This window comes from Ranitomeya variabilis, chromosome 8 (genome assembly GCF_051348905.1).
Source record: "Ranitomeya variabilis isolate aRanVar5 chromosome 8, aRanVar5.hap1, whole genome shotgun sequence".
NCBI classification, from domain to species: domain Eukaryota; kingdom Metazoa; phylum Chordata; class Amphibia; order Anura; family Dendrobatidae; genus Ranitomeya; species Ranitomeya variabilis.
The window spans coordinates 186529467-186548994 of record NC_135239.1 but is presented as its reverse complement, the minus strand read 5'-3'; the positions used below and the strand labels follow the sequence as shown (position 1 = coordinate 186548994).

Genomic DNA, 19528 nt, shown 5'->3' with positions numbered 1-19528 from the left:
TTCACATACCCCATTTCTTAATACCGTGTATTGCCCCCTCTAACCTCAATGACAGCTTGAAGTCTTTTGTGGTAGTTGTGGACGAGGTTCTTTATTTTCTCAGATGGTAAAGCTGCCCACTCTTCTTGGCAAAAAGCCTCCAGTTCCTGTAAATTCCTGGGCTGTCTAGCATGAACTGTGTGCTTGAGATCTCCCCAGAATGGCTCAATGATATTGAGGTCAGGAGTTTGATATGGCCACTCCAGAACCTTCACTTTGACTTGCGATAGCCAATGACAGGTCGACTTGGACATGTGTTTTGGATCGTGGTTATGTTGGAGCGTCCAAGTATGTCCCATGAGCAACTTCCAGGCTGATGAGTGCACATTTGTCTCCAGTATTTGCTGATAACGTGCTGCATTCACCTTTTCCTTCAACTTTTACCAAGTTTCCTGTGCCTTTGTAGCTCACACGTCCCCAAAACATCAGTGATCCACCTCCATGCTTTACAGTAGGAATGGTATTCCTTTCATCATAGGCCTTGTTGACCTCTCTCCAAATGTAACGTTTACGGTTGTGTCCAAAAAGTTCATTTTTGGTCTCATCATTCCAATTTACCTTGCTCCAAAGTTTTGAGGCTTGTCTCTATGCTGTTTTGTGTATTGTAGGTGAGATACTTTGTGGCATTTGTGCAGTCATGGCGACTCGACCATGTGGTCCATTTTTCCTCAAGTGCCTCCTTATTGTGCATCTTGAAACAACCACACTGCTAGTTTTCAAAGAGTCCTATATTTCAGCTCATGTTATTTGTGGGTTTTTCTTTGCATCCTGAACAATTTTCCTGGCAGTTGTGGATGACATTTTTGTTGGTCTACCTGACCGTGGTTTTGTTTTTACAGAGCCCCTGATTTTCCATTTGTTAATCACAGTTTGAACGCTGCTGACTGGCATTATCAATTCCTTGGATATCTTTTTGTATCCCTTTCCTGCTTTATACAGTTCACCTACCTTTTCCTGTAAATCCGTTGACAATTCTTTTGCTTTCCCTATGACTCACAATCCAGAAACATAAGTGGCTGGATGAAAGATGCAAGAGTCTGTATCCCAGAAACTCACTCAGCTTTCATGCACACACACTGATAACAAGCAAACAGGTCCCAGGTGAGGATGTTACCTTTAGTAGCCATTCAAAACCCATTTGTGTCAACTTATGTGCATGTTATCAGGCCAAAATCACCAGGGTATGTGAACTTTTGATCAGGGTCGTTTGGATGTTTTGGGTTGTCATTATGATTTAAAAAGAGAAAAGACAGTAGTTTGACAATAAATGGCTTCACCCAACCACTAACTAACCATGAGTGAAGAAAAAGTTTTGGTGTTATCATTCATATTCTCTGAAAAAAGGCAAAGAAAGCAAAAATTCTGCCGGGGTAGGAAAAACTTTTAAGCACAACTGTAAATACTCAGTAGGTCAATATTAAAGGTGTTTTTACCAATTCTAGTATTTTTTGACACATCAGAGTATTTGTCAAAAGGTCACATTGATGGCTGTCGGGGAGCAGGTACCTCTGCTACTGTCCAGAATGAAGATGTTTCAGACTCTGCTTTTGGCAAAATAATGTTATCACATTGAAATTAAAGGGTGTTACAAAAAAAAATCAGTATAGATGAATTCATTGCCAAAAATTGGCTTTGGTGGCATTTTCTCAATTTCTCAATTGAAAAACTTCCTTTTCGGGAGCTGTATTTCCTCTATGTAATATAACTGATATTGAAACAGTAAATGCTATCAAAAATAAGGTTGTCCAAGTTAAAGAAAAGAGAGTGAAAATATAGAAGTAACTTTACATATCCATGAATTGTGATAGATACGGCAGGTCAGCTTCATAGACGTGAATGTGAAAGACCAAACTTAACCTGTTGCACAATTTTTTGAACTTAGCAGCCATATTTTTTTTCCAAATGTGGAAATACTGTATTAAAATAAAAAGTAAATTAAAATTAAAAACTTTAAATTATTTTAGCCTTTTTATGGCTTCATAATAGGGTGATATCTTGTCAACACGAAAGCTAGTAAAATGTTTTTCTCATCTCGATAACTCATAGGAGTCTATGACTTTCATTGACTTCAGAAGAGTCATGGCCACTATTTTATACCGTCTACCGAAAATTGGACCTTCTAGTTCGGACCGTCAGTTCTCGGTCCTCGAAAATACTGTATATAAGCTTTAGTCATGTGTAACTGACATGTTAAAAGGTAGTACCGGTATATGCAGAAAACCCTTTCAAACAGTGTACGTATTGTGTCTGTATGGTAACCTCTCAAACAAATGTGCAGTGAGAACTTCCGGGATAGGTAGGGTGAAAATGAAGGTGTATGATAAGAGATATTTTTGCAGTAACTTGTTTTTGTGATTATACAGACATATATGACGTGATACACACAATGTGACATATTTACCCATATGTATGCATATAACCAAAATGGGGCTCATTCAGTAACACTGGAGGATGTTTATTAAACTTCTACAGAGGAAACATCCTCTAGTCTATAATATCCAGTCAGATTCTAGCACATTTTTTTGTTATAAAAAAAAGAGGTAAATTAAAAATGTAAACTATTATATCCCAATGTTTAAACCTAGAGGAAAATTTGGAATCGAGATTGACAGCTCAGCAACATCCAAAAACTCTTGATCGACCAAGGAGAAATATGAATCCTAGAGGTGGAACAACCTTTGAACATCTTAAAGAAGTGGTCAACAAGATATGAATCTTGGATTAGTCAATATCAACCTGCCAGGAACAATGTTGTCATCAGTCTTGGCTGAAGGGTTCAACTTGGCAAGCAGTCAACTAAATAGGTAATAACTTGCTGATTTGTGGATTTTTGACTTCATAGACTTCCGTTGATCTTGCGAATGGAGCTCTGAAGTGCCTCATTGTCTAGGAAAATGCTATTTGGAGATAGTCAAATGTTTGACTATCTCCAATGTTTTTTAATTCCTCAACAATCATACATATTTGCCTATCTAGTGGATAGGTGATATCTTGCCGGGTTGTTAACATAATTTCGAAGTGTCCATGCATCTTAGATAGCTCTCGACCAAATGCTCATCGGCCAGCAATAATTTCTTCTGGCTGCCCCATACACAAGTTCATGTGTTGTAATCTAGGATAAATAAGGTAAGACTGCTAGAAGAAAAGGGATGGGTGTTGAAGTGGAATATTATCAACTCTTATTTCCCTCAACATCATCTTAGTCAGAGTATCTAGAAGACCACTTTTATATTAGATGGTCAACCACTCACACCAAATTTGGCATTTTTGGCCATAATTAATATTATGTGCAAGGGCTTCTCTAGTCTTCAACTTGTACTAATCTAAAAGTTTGACCACTCACTTGTCTTCTTCAATTAAGCCCCATTTAGTATGTTTCATCATGTTTGTCTTCCTAAAAACAAGGAATATCCTAAATGGGAAAATGATTTGTAGAATCTGACTGGACGCCATATTCCATTTTTACAACTTGTCATTCAACAAGTCCCATTGTGTTATATATACATATTGTGACACACTGTAGCAGTTATGGTATAAGGCTGACGTTACGGACAGAATTAGTCTACAACATGAGATTCACATGTATTCTACTCAGATGACGCATAGACCAATCCTTAGAACAGTGGAGACCAAGTTATACAGCTTTCACTAGCCAGTGATAAATCGTAAAGCACCTTATGCTATACTATAAGGTCCTTTGTATTTTAGCACTGGACAGGAGTCAATTTCAACACTGTTTGCTTTGCAATTTCTAAATAGACTAATGTCGAAAAACAGATATACTATGTATTGGCGCTGACAAATTCCATAAGATTGAGAGGACGGGTTTCTCGAGCAAACACCATTGAATGTGATGTTGACCTTGGTACCACTGTACTAAGTGTGTAGCACTGCACACATGCACAAACGTTAAATGTTTTACTCGATGAAATATTAACAGAATTATTATGTTTTTTCTTTACCTTTTGAGCCTGAGGGAGCTGAAAAAACAGAAACAACAAAACAAAAATTCATTTAGTGTAACTAAATTTCTGAAGATCTTTATTACCATGATAGTTGTAGATTCTGGTGTCAAATCTGGTGCAGTAACTGCGTACACACCAACGCGGTCAGTATCGTATAGGTCCGTAGAGTCTAGTGCCATTCACAGTGCAATAGGCATTTTTTTCTGAAATCTGTGATACCTCAAGATCGTTAAGGACCACTTAAGTGGATTGAATGACCACCCATTGAATATATGCTACTATACATTTTCTGAAATGGACAAATGATGTTTTGCCTATGGTTGAAGATACTTCCTCTTCTTTTAGCATAGACTTGTTTATATCCCTCCTATTCTGCTAGAAAGAATCATGACACCATTGTCAAAAATAGCCAGTCACTACAGGAAATAAGCAATCAAACCAGGAGCAAAAGCTTTACAAACAAGAAATATTGTAATTTAGTTGTCAAGGAATAGGAGATTTGACAAGAAGTAACAAAAAAAGGTACATACAGTGGGTAAAATAAGTATTGAACATGTCACCAATTTCCTAAGTAAATATATTTCTAAAGCGGCTGTTCACATGAAATTGTCACCAGATGTCGGTAACTACCCATCCAATCCACAGGCTAAGAAATCATCTATAGATGTCCATACATTAAATTATGTGTAATAATGAGAAACGACACAGAAAAAAAGTAATGAACACATGAAGAAAGAGAGGTACAAAAAGCCATGGAAAGTCATGACACCAGCATAAAACCATTACCAAGGTGCCACACAAGAAAGATCTCATGATTTGTAAGCTCGCAAGGGCAAGGTCCTCTCACCTCTGTGATATCTGTATTTTGTATGTAACCCCTTCTCATGTACAGCACCATGGAATCAATGGTGCTACATAACTAAATAATAATAATACTTTGTAAAACTACTGAGCTGTCTCAAGAACTTCACAACCTTATTGTTGCAAAACATACTGACAGCATTGGTTATAGAAGAATTTCTAAATTACTGAAGGTTCCAGTGAGCACTATTGAGGCTATAATCCAGAAGTGGAGAGAACATAATTTTCTCATAAACCGGCCATGTCTAACTGCTACCGCAAGATTTCAGACAGAGGAGTGAAAAGAATTATCAGAAGTGTTGTTCAAGAGCCAAGGACCACCTTTGGAGAGATACATAAAGACATGGAATCAGCAGGTATAATTATTTTCAAAAAACACCTATAAGTGATGCACTCATCCTCCATGGCCTGTATGCAGGCTCACCACGCAAGACTCCATTGCTGAACAAAAAGCATGTTCAAGCATGTTTAAAGTTTGCTCAACATCAATTAGACAAGATTGTGAAATACTGGAAGAATACAGTCTGGTCAGCATAGACCAAAATTGAACTCTTTGGATGCCATAATATACACGTTTGGAGGCCAAAAGGCACTACATATTACCCCAAAACACCATACCTACAGTGAAGTTTAGAGGAGGGAACATCATGGTGTGGGGCTGTTTTTCAGCATACGGCACTGTCAAACTTCATGTAGGAAGAATGAACAAAAGTACAGAGGCATTCTTGATAAAAATCTGCTGCCATCTACCAGGATGATGAAGATGAAACCAGGGTGGACATTTCAGCAAGACAATGATCCAAAACACACAGCTAAGGAAACTCATAATTGGTTTCAGAGAAAGAAAGTAAAGCTGCTAGAATGGCCGAACCAATCATCGGACCCGAATACGATAGAAAATGTATGGAAGGAACTAAAGCTCAGAGTTCATAGAAGGAGCCCACAGGACCTTCAGGATGTGATGAGTGTTTGTGTCGCAGAATGGGACAAAATTGTACCTGCAACTAGTTTCTCCATACAGGAGACGTCTTGAAGCTTCATCACCAACAAAGACTTCTGTATGAAGTATTAATTAATTTTCAGTAAGCGTGTTCATTCAATACTTTTTCCCTGTGTCATTTCTCATTAATACACACAACTTAATTTATGGACATCTCTAGATGATTTATTTGCTTGTGTGGATTGCATGGGTTGTGTTACTGACACCTGGTGAGAATTTCATGTCAATAGCACCATTGGAAATATATTTACTTGGAAAATTTGTGACATGTTCATTACTTATTTCACCCACTGTATCCTAATCAATTAGCTCAGTATCCATATCAGACATACATATATTACATATATTATGTTGATATGAAAATAATATAAATTATTTATAATATATAACTATAAAGACACATGTAGAAGGTTGATTTTATTTTTGTCTGTGTCTTAAGTGACCTGTGTTCTGAGTTGTATGGGACGGACAGGATCCCAAAATATAAAACTATCATAAAGTGCATGTTTTAATTTTATACTTCGAAATCTGTCAGCAGGTTTTTGGTATGTAATTTGATGTTGGGGCAGAGACCTTGATTCCAGCAATGTGTCACTGATCAGATCTGCATGCTGTAATTTTGATATAATGTCTGTTTTCTTTGCAGATCTAGCAGTGCTCGGAATACTGAACCCTGCATAACCCCGCCTTTATCTCTGATTGGCAGCTTTCTGTGGAAACTGTACATTGACAGTAAGCTGCTAATCAGTGGTAGGGGCGGGGTTACAAAGAACAGTGGACTAGAAAGCACGAGACAACTAGTCTTGTAGTGATAATCTCCTGGTGATAAAAACTGATATCAATAAAGTACAAATTATTGAATCTGTTCCTATAAAACTATATATCAACATGTTTGGCTCCTTGAGCGCTACATGTTTCTTGCAGGTCAGACTGAATTTCAATGTGACAATTTCCCTTTAAAAAGGATTTATTGTCATAGCCAGCGACTACATCCCGTTAGCAGACGACATCACTTGTTAATTAGTTGGATTCTGACCTTAGGATCCCCCACTAAATACCCTGTTCCCCAACTGTAGTTTTCTATTAAAAACACACTCTGTTACTTACTCGCCCACCCCAGGTCTAGCGCTGGGTCGTTGTCACTGCTTCTGTTGTTTCTTATTGCCTGTCACGTCGACGGCATTGCAGGCAATCATTGAGCTCATTGGCTCTGCCCGTGTTGATGGCATCATCTCAGAGCCATTGAGCTGAGTGATTGACTGCAGCGCTGTCAACATGAGTCAGAGATGCAAACAATAATAGATACGGTAGCAGAGACTCAGTGCTGGATCCATAGAGAAAAAATAAAGCACAATTTGTATTTTTAAAGAAAACTACAGATGGGGGACAAAAGGGACAAGGGTTTCCAAAAATGGAAAACCCCGGTAATCATCGCAGTGGACTCCCATCCTTTAATTTCACACCACCAATAAAATATGTCTAAAATGAAAACCTTTTTTATATAATACAAATAGATTATTTTAAGTTGAGTAGTAATCGAAAGTCATCAAAATGTTGCACGTGCAGCAATCAGCAGTGAATTCAGTTCTGTAGTTATAGTTGTACATCCTTTCTGCTTCCTGTTGCTGCTTTACACCACAACGATCGAAGGTCTTAAAACTTGCTGGCCAACTACTCCCTACATTACTATCATTTGTAAATGTCGAGCACGACCATCGGGGCGGTATCACCTTCCTTCTGTGACAAGATTGCATCACAATGTTCTACATTTTTGGGGTCAGACTCATCGAAACCAATCTAATAGAAATTGTTCCATCAGTAAAAATTCTTTTGAGTCTCCAAAAGCAGAGACCATTGAGTAGAACCCTGCCATCTTATTTGGTGTTGACCTTATGGTTTGATGATCCAACTTTTCCAAGAAGATAGAAGCCCTACTACGTGAATAAAGAACTTGCTTTTACCAGACAAGTTATGGCCACTTACGATGTTTTCTTATGTATTGTGTCCCATACCTTTAATGTGCGTGAGTTGTCTACAAACAGAAGTAGGTGGCACCATGTTGTGTCTGTGCACGAATTTGCTGACGGGTAGCATAGTGGCTCAGTGCTAGGCTCCTGGGATTAAATTTAATGAAGGGCAACATCTAAATGGGGTTTGCGTGCTCTCCTCATGCTTCATTGGGATTCCTCTCCCACTCCAGAACCAAGCTAGTCTTAGAGTTTAGATTTCAAGCCCCAAAGGCAACAGGAATTAACATGTCTGTGATGATATTCACTGTACAATGCTTCAGACAATGTTGGTGGCTTTTTAAATAAAGAAACAAAAAATATGTAAATGAAGTGAGAGTGCTTAATTTGTGGTGACATGGCAGAATTTCTACTAAATGTGTCGGCAACATAACTTGAAGACCATGGTCACCAATACCAAATCTCCAACAGTGCTCCCAATGATAGCAGGTCTTTAATAGTATTCATCCTTTCATATGGGCCAAAGGAAACTTTTGGGCAGCCCAAGGTTCCTGGGGTCAGGTGCGTTGCAACTTCTGCACCTACTATAGTTATACCCTTGGAAATTGACCATCAAACCCCCCATAATAAACTCTTTTTAGGAAGCAATGCATATGGAATGTTTAATTTAGGGCATGTGAGCCTTAGGTGGCCAGTCTCTTGCACTTGAATCTTCTCCAGAAGTTCCATATGACATAAAGATCAAGAAGCTGCTGTTCCTCTTGAGGTCTTCATTAGCATTAATTCTGCCTATATTAGGTCTTCTCAACTTTTTTCTTTCTGGGTCTTTTTCTTACTGTAGTTTGAATCTATAGCAAAAGTGGGTCATAGACAATGCAGCTATACTAATCGCCACAGTCCCAGCCACCATGTGTCCAGCAACAACCACAGGGTCTAGACTATCAGCCATGGTGCCAACAATTACAGTCCTGACAACAGATAACTTCTCAGCTCTTCTGTTCTCATGATGGCTACTGGTGGAGAAGCATGTCATCAGACCTGTCCTATAAATAAAAAAAGTGGAGGAGAATTTTTGCAACTTTAAGGTGGTAGCTGTCACTTTTCTATATGGATTGGATGTTTTGGATTCCTTGGGTGTTTATAGACTGTTTCCCTGAGAGTGCTGCCGGCAACTTTTTTTTCTGGTGGACAGATGTGATCACAGATGCTCCTCCATTACCAACCACAAAATCCTGTCCCCAACACATTTGCAAAAATAAGGATAAAGTGGACAACCTCATTATCTTGTAACCTACCGGCAATGTACAACTGTGACCTGTGATACATCACTTTGTCCAGGGACAGATATATTGTCCTGCTTAGGCTAAGATTCCTAAGGCTGTTCACACATTGCGTTTTTGCTGCATTTTTTAAATGCAAGTTAAAAGCTGCTTTTTATAGTACCGGCAAAAGCTATGAGATTTCAGAAATCTCATGCACATGCTTTTTTTTTTTTCATGACTGAATTGGAAATCTGCTGCTTTTTTGAAAAACTATCAGTTCTTTTCATGTTTTTGCAGCATTTTTCACCCATAGAAAACAATAAGAAAGTGTATAAAAAGCACCGAAATGCAGCAAAAAAAGGTTGCCAGCAGTTTTTGTGAAAATATTATGTACAGCAGGATGTGATACCATTTATTTTTGTGATTTTTTTTTCAATTTTAAACCAAATTGTATTGGTCTCCTCAGCTAAGCGTGGCTGTTAGTATTAATTAACAGAATAATTAAATTAGTGATATGTGTTGAAGTAAACAAAGCCTGACCAACTCCATGCACCGCCCATGTGTGAAAGTAAACAGTGTCCTACCAAAATGTGAAAGTAAACAATGTCCGACCAACTCAATGCACGGCCAATGTCTTAGGTAAACGGTGCCCAACCAACTCAACTCACCCCACTGTTTTTACATTTGTAATTGTGTATTTTTTCATGAACTCATATGATCTTTTTTATTCAGAATAGTATTTATTTTTTCAGACATAAAAATATTTTTCCACTAAATAATTTTATCAAATTGCCCTTTTTTCCCCAAAAATATTTTTATGATTTCACATACGACTTGAATTTGTAGCCTAAAATCTTGCATTGTTCATGCTTGTATGGTGGAAGCAAAGCTGAGCTTTGGGATTCTGAAAAATGCAACAAAAAAGCCAGCAAAATCAGATTTTTGTCTGCAGCTTTTTTACTGCCAACAGATCAGGTTTTGGCTTCAGAAAAATGCAGTAAAAAAGCAATGTGGGAACATAGCCTTAGTCTGATGCTTGGCTTCGTGAAGAATCAATTGATGTCTCCCAAGTGAGGCCTACAATTTGTGAAGCAATGGCCTACAGTTGTCAGTTAAAGGGAACCTATCACCCCGTTTTTTTCGGTATGAGATAAAAATACTGTTAAATAGGGCCTGAGCTGTGCATTACAATAGTGTAGTTTGTGGACCCTGATTCCCCACCTATGCTGCCGAAATACGTTACCAAAGTAGTCGTTTTCGCCTGTCAATCAGGCTGGTCAGGTCGGATGGGCGTGGTTTCTTCCCCCAGATATTGCGTAGTTTTCCGTTGGTGGCGTAGTGGTGTGCGCATGTCCAAGGTCCCGAATCCTGCACAGGGGTGTGAAAATAGCAGCGATGTCCGTTATTCCATTGGTGATCGGTGGGCGCGGCCATCTTGCTTTGGCCGCGCGTGCGCAGAAGCGGCGCTCTGCTGGCCGCGGCTTCAGGAAAATGGCCGCCGCGATATCCATCTGCGCACGCGCGGCATCCCGCGGCCATTTTCCTGAAGCCGCGGCCAGCAGAGCGCCGCTTCTGCGCACGCGCGGCCAAAGCAAGATGGCCGCGCCCACCGATCACCAATGGAATAACGGACATCGCTGCTATTTTCACACCCCTGTGCAGGATTCGGGACCTTGGACATGCGCACACCACTACGCCACCAACGGAAAACTACGCAATATCTGGGGGAAGAAACCACGCCCATCCGACCTGACCAGCCTGATTGACAGGCGAAAACGACTACTTTGGTAACGTATTTCGGCAGCATAGGTGGGGAATCGGGGTCCACAAACTACACTATTGTAATGCACAGCTCAGGCCCTATTTAACAGTATTTTTATCTCATACCGAAAAAAACGGGGTGACAGGTGCCCTTTAAGTTCTATCAATTCTCCGCACTTTATTTTCCGGCAGGTGGCTACATGCATCCAGCTTGTTCTGAAAACAACATAAAGGGCCTGTTCAATGCAATCAGTCTGATATGTCAGGTAAGGACTGAGACTTTCTCATCTATGTCCTGCGTGCCATAAATTCTATTTGCCAAGGGAATTATCTCAAAGCATTGAACCCTTAAAAAAGCACTGGGGACATCTTCAGCACACCATGCCCCGGGCCATTTTAAAAATGTATTAAAGAACTGTCTGTTTAGTCTAAAAAGTCATTGTAATTCTCATAGTTACATGTCACACAATGAAATTTCAACAATATTACACCAGCTTTAACTGTGAAGGTGACTTTGGAGCCAGGGAGGAGAACCTCTAGACCTAGAGGTTGGCATGAGAAGTTCATTTTATGGTTAAAGGCAGCTTTTAAAAGCAAGAATCTGTTCACAGCTTTGTTGGTGATTGTAGCTTGAAAGACACAAATAAAACATCTCATATGATGAAAACTCTCTGAAACAGCCATAGTTAAAGCCAAAAATGGAAGAGAAGTCTTTTCACAGTTGCCAATCGGCAGAGGATAAAGAAGAATGGAAATTTTTGGTGGTCTTCTCAAAGAGATGGTCTTTGAAGAGGTTTCCCTGTATTTATACATTTTTATTAAAATATTGCTTTGATGATGATAAGCCATGATGACATTACATGACTGTTTAAATGGAACCAGGTGATTCATGCTGCCAAAATCGTTGGCAGCATGAATCGTTGACTGGTTACTAGTGATGAGCGAGTATACTCGTTGCTCGGGTTTTCCTGAGCATGCTCGGGTGGTCTCCGAGTATTTATGACTGCTTGGAGATTTAGTTTTCCTTGCCGCAGCTGGATGATTTACAGCTGCTAGCCAGCCTCAGTACATGTGGGGTTGCTTGGTTGCTAGGGAATCCCCACATGTAATCAAGCTGTCTAGTAGCCGCAAATCATCCAGCTGAGGCAAGGAAAACTAAATCTCCGAGCAGTCATAAATACTCGGAGACCACCCGGGCTTGCTCGGGAATACCCGAGCAATAAGTACACTCGCTTATCACTGCTGGCTACACGATTTCTTCAAGATACATTATTTTCTGAAATGCTCCAGCGTTTCAGCGAAAATATACTTTGAAGATCCAGCTGGGGACCGTAACTGGAGACATGACTAGCTCATCTCAGATCCGCCCCCAGCCGCCTCAACCAGGAGCAATTGCAGGTGACGGACATGTACGCATAAGGAGAGACTAGTCAATCACCTACAGAAAATCTGGGCAGAGCCATAAGGGGGTGGAGCAGGGCTAGATAGTTCTCCAGTCATAGTCCCTGACCAGATCTTATAAGTATATTTTCTCTGAAACAGTGGAGCATTCCAGAGAAAAATATGGTTGGCTGTAATCGTGTAGCCAGGCTGCGTTTGAGCAGTATGAATCCCCAGATAGGCTCCATTCCATTTCATCAGCAAAGTTGTGCATGATGTTCCAACCCCAAGTTCTCATTTTTTTAGGCAGTGGTGACACAAGGGACAAATTAAAGGACCATTATTGTGTATGGTAACAAACATGCCCTTGACTACAGGCATATCTAGGAACCGTCAAATGCTCTAGGTTTGGAGGTACTCTTTGGGTTATGTCTTTCCTGTTGTTCTAGTGGACCCTGGTCGAAATCGGATGTTATAAATTACATGCACATGGAGGGGCTGGTAATTGTCCCAGCTGGCGCCATAATTGCCCTTGAGGGCTTAATTGTGGTAATAGTGATAATAGCGCCACATGCTTGCCAATATTGATGGTTGGCATATGGCTGTTTTTCTGAAAAATTGTTCATAAAAGTTTGTGTGGCTAAAAGAATGTCATACAAATTATATCTTCTAAGTTCCCTAAAGGAAATAAAGTTTATTAAAATGCTATTTTTATAAACACTTGGCTAATAAAAACTGTTACTGAAACTTACCCAAGCACCATCTTCTGTTTCTGAGATTTTAGCAGCAGCAAACAAATAATCCAGCTTCATTGAGGGTCTTCAGATAAAATATCCAAACTTTATTCCAAAGAATAAAAATCCATATACAAATGCTTGTGTAAATTGGCTAACGGTTCCGACCTGCATCCATATTCATGGCACAATCTAGTTCTGTGGTTTTATTACAGAATAACTTTATAAACTATGTTCTTTGGAACTTTTACAGAGATGGCAGTGGTGTATTAATGCAAACCGGGTTAGGTAGAGATGAGCAAAAAGATTCAAACTTCCCTGTTCTTGCGTCCATTTCGATCGTCCACGGCAGCCCAATAAGAGCAGTGTTCATTAAGGTAATCTTCACTCTAGCATCTTGTGTGGTTCTGCTGATTACTATGACCTGGTAAGTGCCGGCGAAGACCTGGATGCCAGGTCAATCATTGCCAACACAAGAGTGAACATTGCTTTTTTTTCATCCGGCTGCCGCAGAGGATAGAAATAAATGCTGGACCAGGTTAATTTGAATCTGTTTTCTACTTTCTACCGTTAAGTGATTTATGTCGCCCACTGGCAGCAAGATGCGCTAAAGAGATAAAAGCAGAGATCTATGATACAGTATATAGATTTACTTGACTTGAACCTGGGGTAAAAAGTAGAGTGAATCTTGAGAAGGACTCCTATGACGGACAGTGAGAATCATGCTTAGGGCAGAGACAGATTGCCGTATTTCTCGTGCGATGATCGCATCGAACTGCACAGACTGGCCGGCACCTGTCCTGACCTGAGCATGACAGCATGATGGATTACTATGCAGCTGTCAAGCTCAGGTCAGTAGACCCGACAGCCAGTACAAGTCTTACGATGCGATTCTCACGAGCTCGCACGAGAAATACGGCAGTGTGTCTCTGCCCTTATCCACAGAAACTGATTAAACTACCGGAAGTGTGTTCGAGGCAAGTTGTCAATCAGCCTATGTGGGTGACGTAATCAGGACTCTTACTGTCTCTCCAAAAATTCCTGTTATGCAGCAGAAAAAAATGATTTTTTTACCTCAACCTCTTGGGTTTAGGTTGAGGTCATTGTTGACTTACAGGTATGTCATCAATCAAGAACACCTTTTTATGTGTACACAACTCAATCCTTTTTTTTATTAGGTCTACCAGTCGCCATCAGTACAATACAATGAATCCTGCAATTTGCCAATAATTTAAATATTAATAGTTTTCAATAGAAATAAATTAGTATAATATTTATAGTCGAAACCAAAGATGTAATGATTTTGGGGTGAGATGCAGATATGATAAAGAGATAAATGGAGAACTCTAGGATATATAGGTTTACATGAGTTAGAGCTGGGGTAACAAGTAGAGTAACTCCTGGGAAGGATTCATAGGAAGGACAGTGGGAGTCATGAGTTAGAGCTGGGGTAACAAGTAGAGTAACTCCTGGGAAGGATTCATAGGAAGGACAGTGGGAGTCATGAGTTAGAGCTGGGGTAACAAGTAGAGTAACTCCTGGGAAGGATTCAAAGGAAGGACAGTGAGAGTCATGCTTACCCACCCACGCGAACTGATTAAACTAAGTGTGTTCAGGGAAGGCTTTCAATCAGTCTGTGTGGGTGGAGTAATCAGGACTCTTACTGTCTCACCCAAGAGTCCTGTTAGGCAGCAGAAAAAAATATTAATTATCTCAGCCTCTTGTGATTAGTTAATTGTTGACCTACAGATATGCCATCAATCAAAAACACCTTTTTATTTGTACACAACACAAACCTTTTTTTGTTGGACCTACCAGTCACCATCAGTACTATACAATGAATCCTGCAATCTGCCAATAATTAAAATATTAATAGCTATGAATAGAAATAAATTAGTATAATATTTATAGTCTGAGCCAAAGATTTAATGACTTTGGGGTGAGATGCTGTTATGATAAAGAGATAAATGGAGAGCTCTATGATATATAGGTTTACGTGAGTTAGAGCTGGGGTAATAAGTAGAGTAACTCCTGGGAAGGATTCATAAGAAGGACAGTGAGAGTCATGTTTACCCACCCACATGAACTGATTAAACTAAGTGTGTTCAGGGAAGGCTGTCAATCAGTCTGTGTGGGTGGAGTAATCAGGACTCTTACTGTCTCACCAAAGAGTCCTGTTACGCCGCAGAAAAAAATTGATAATTATCTCAGCCTCTTGCGATTAGAAAATTGTTGACCTACAGATATGCCATCAATCTAAAACACCTTTATTTCATTTTTACACAAGACAATCCTTTTATGCTTTTTTTTGTTTTTATTGGATCTACCAGTCACCATCAGTACAATACAATGAATCCTGCAATCTGCTAATAATTAAAACATTAATAGCTTTCAATAGAAATAAATTAGTATAATATTTATAGTCCGAGCCAAAGACGTAATGACTTTGGGGTGAGATGTAAAGTGTCACAGTATGCTCCACATGTTCTCAGCTCTGTTTCTAAAGGCTCTGGAGGCTATTAAATTTAATGAACCCATCTGCTATGAAAAGAAGGGCCAATCGTAATCAGCTCTCTCAGTGCCATTTAATACAGATGGCATTCGTGGCTTCGTATACCCAGCAGGAAATGCTATATTGCATTCTCTATGCTTATCTCCTCGGTTTGATGTTCTGAGAATCTTTTTGATCCTCCGCGTCTACAAAAAAATTATTTAAAAATGTGAAAATAAATAAATAAAAAAGTGCTGCCCTTGATGGCACAGATAAAAAGTGCCATCTCATTAAAACAAATATTGGCGTGGCTTTAAACTTTTTTCATTGCGTTCTGACATTTTGCAATTAATTCGGAAATTGAGCTCTCGGGGGCTGCAGGCTATCAACATCACATGCCACGATGGTTCCAATACATAGATAGAATAAAAATGGGTCATTTATTAAACATAAAGGGAATTTGTGAATGGCAGCAGGGGTTCGGTGTATGAGTGGTCACTTGTGAAGGAGTATTTACTCCCTTGTCAGAAGCATTTTACCAATTTGCATATTTCAATGGAAGGATTGGTGTCAATGTCACGCGCAATTAATTTGCATTATTTCAAACAGAATAATCTGTATTTCTTTAAGGAATTTGATTCCAATCTGACAAGCGCCCACTGTGATGGGAATTCATCTGGACCGACAAAGAGAAAAATAAGATCTTTTAGTTTATTAAGGCTTTTATAAGATTTAAAGGAACATCAACTAATTTGTCAACCTGATGATCAGCGTGTTTACAAATAGACACATTTGGCCTTTACATGCAGAAACAAATCATTTGGGGAAATTAAGAAATTGTTAGAAACGATCTCATGTAACAGATAAGAGGAGATGAATGATGTACGGTAACTTTCCCACTGTGACCCATCGTTTGCTGTAGGCCTCTTTCTAGTTTTCAATCCTTTACTAATGAAATAGTTGCCCTGCAGGGTTAAAAAGATTTTTTTATGCAAACTTTGCAGCAAATTCGTTTTGTTTGGTTGAAAATAATTTATGGATATGAAGTTGTTTACGTTCCATATTCCTGAAAATCCATAAGGTAGAGTTAACGTCTAGCTCAGTAGTTAGCGCTGCAGCCTTTCAGTGCTGGGGTCCTGGGTTCTAATCCTGCCAACCACAACATCTGCAAGGAGTTTGTATGTTCTCCCAGTGTTTGCGTGGGTTTCCTCCGGGTTCTCCGGTTTCCTCCCACATTCCAAAGACATACTGATAGGGAATCTAGATTGTGAGCCCCATTGGGGACAGCGATGATATTGTCTGTGAAGCGCTGTGGAATAAGATAGTGCTATACTAACAAAGCATAATAATAGTACACAGTGCATTCCGTTGGACGTCTACGCCCAAAAAGTATACAAAGAAAACAATATTCAGAAGAATTTGGTGGCCTACCCATCGACTAAACATTGTTCTTCTAACTACATTTTCTCAGGTAAATGTCATATTGCAGTTATTTTGGACTTACAAAAAAAATGTAATTGACCGCATTTTTCTGGTCTCCCCCCAAAAAAAGTGTTAAAGTAACCTTATGTGGAATTAGCCTAAAGGAAAGAAAGTTACATTGAAGACTATGGATACTTTTAGGCCATGTGCATAGGCTGCGGATTCCATTGCGGAATTTTCCGCAGCGGTTTTGATAAATCCGCAGTGCAAAACTGCTGTGTTTTTTCCTGCGGATTTATTGCGGTTTTTTATTGCGGATTCCGCTGCGGGTTTTCACCTGCAGTTTTCTGTTGGAGCAGGTGTAAACCCACAGCGGAATCTGCACAAAGAATTGACATGCTGTGGAATGTAAACTGCTGTGTTTCCGCGCGTTTTTTCCGCAGCATGTGCACTGCGATTTTCATTTCCCATAGGTTTACATTATACTGTAAATGCATGGGAAACTGCTGCGGACCCGCGGCTGTGGAAACGCTGCAGATCCGCAGCAAAATCCGCAGCGTGTGCACATACCCTTAAAGTATTTTTCTTAAGTTTGCTGTTACATCTAAGGCCTCTTTCACACTTCAGTTGTTTGGCGTCAGTCTAAATCTGCCATTTTCCTCAAAAAACGGATCCGGTTTTTTTTTCGACGGATCCGTTTTTTTCCCCATAGACTTGCATTAGCGACGGATTGTGACGGATGGTCGTCCGTTCCATCCGTCATGCGACGGATCCGTCAAAATTTGGCGGACGTCATCTAGACACTGACGGTCATTGCAACGTTTTTTGTCTGCGTTGAAATGGCGGATCGCGACGGATGCGTCGCGTCCGTCATTTCATAGAATGGCCACCTATGGGCGACGGATCCGTCGCGACCGTCATTTCGGCGGATCCGTCGCCCCAATCCGTTTTTTCAATTTTTTTCAATTGCGCATGCTCCAAAAAGTATATACAACCCCCGAGTAACGGATCCGTCAAAAAAACGGATCCGTTACATCCGTTTTTTCAACTATTGTGACAGATCCGTCGATCCAAAAATAGATCAATGGTTACATTAGTCTGTGCTAAAAACTAAGGAAAATGTGAAATATGTGAAATAGGAAATAGCATACTGGCTTATGAACTTTATGAACAAACACATGAGATTTTTAGCACAAGATTTGCAAATATTGTGAGCCCATTCACCAAAACGTCAAGGTAATCTCAGATCGAATGGGTAACTACACTGACTGGTGTGAACACTTACTTGTGGTATCTGAGCTGACTGCCTAATGTGAACACTTACCTATGGCTAGTAACAGGATAAAGCCTACTTATATAGGAAGCTCAGAACCAACTGTGTTGAGATGTAATTAAAACCTGGAGAAGGGCGGGACGTTCAAGTCAGAAAATAGTATATAGTAAATAGATCAACTGACTGAACAATATATATATATATATGTATATAAATAATTTGTAACCAAAAAAATTCAAATACAAAAATAGATCCGTCGATCCGTCATTATGTCGGAAGTGACTGACGCCAAAAAACTGAAGTGTGAAAGAAGCCTAAGGAGTTTGTTCAGTGAAAACAAGTTACTGATAAGTCAGGGTCTGTATATTGGGGCCGGCACTGACTGGTAGAAAAATAATTTTAACTCTGATGAGGACTTTTATCCCCGTTACAAAATGGGTTGGATGTTTGACTGCGACTACATTCATTGTCTATGGAACTTATGGAAAAAGTAGAGTCTGCGCTCAACAGCCCCATAGGGAATGAATGGAATGGTGGTCAAGTATGTGCACTACCAAGCCATTATAATGTGGATAAAAGTGCCCTATTCTGCCAATCGGTGTGAGTCCCAGTGGTAGGACCACCTGTTCTGCAGATACATGATAACTAGTGTTGAGCGATACCGTCCGATACTTGAAAGTATCGGTATCGGAAAGTATCGGCCGATACCGGCAAAGTATCGGATCCAATCCGATACCGATACCTGATACCAATACAAGTCAATGGAACTCAAGTATCGGACGGTATTCCTGATGGTTCCCAGGGTCTGAAGGAGAGGAAACTCTCCTTCAGGCCCTGGGATCCATATAAATGTGTAAAAGAAAGAATTAAAATAAAAAATATCGCTATACTCACCTGTCCGACGCAGCCTGGACCTCAGCGAGGGAACCGGCAGCGTTGTTTGTTTAAAATTCGCGCTTTTACTTCGTTACGTGAAGTCCCGGCTTGTGATTGGTCAGGGCGGCCATGTTGCCGGGACGCGGACCAATCACAGCAAGCCGTGACGAAATTACGTCACGGCTTGCTGTGATTGGTCCGCGTCCCGGCAACATGGCCGCCATTAACCAATCGCAAGCCGTGACGTCACGGGAGGCTGGACATGCGCGTATTTTGAAAAGCGCGCGTGTCCAGCCTCCAGTGACGTCCCGGCTTGTGATTGGTTAATGGCGGCCATGTTGCCGGGACGTCACTGGAGGCTGGACACGCGCGCTTTTCAAAATACGCGCATGTCCAGCCTCCCGTGACGTCACGGCTTGTGATTGGTTAATGGCGGCCATGTTGCCGGGACGTCACTGGAGGCTGGACACGCGCGCTTTTCAAAATACGCGCATGTC

At 40.3% G+C, this 19528-nt stretch overlaps 1 protein-coding gene across 3 annotated transcripts in view; it reads right to left on the bottom strand.

The window, feature by feature from the left end:
- Positions 1-19528, bottom strand: part of CACNA2D3 (calcium voltage-gated channel auxiliary subunit alpha2delta 3) — a 1029735-nt gene that overhangs the window by 415236 nt on the left and 594971 nt on the right. For 2 of the 3 annotated variants that reach the window (XM_077278410.1, XM_077278408.1), the window contains exon 14: positions 4002-4019. The exons of the other annotated variant lie outside the window; for it this stretch is intronic. In XM_077278410.1, the coding sequence (XP_077134525.1) occupies positions 4002-4019 (18 nt within the window). The remainder of the gene's footprint in view (positions 1-4001; positions 4020-19528) is intronic. 3 annotated transcript variants of the gene reach the window in all.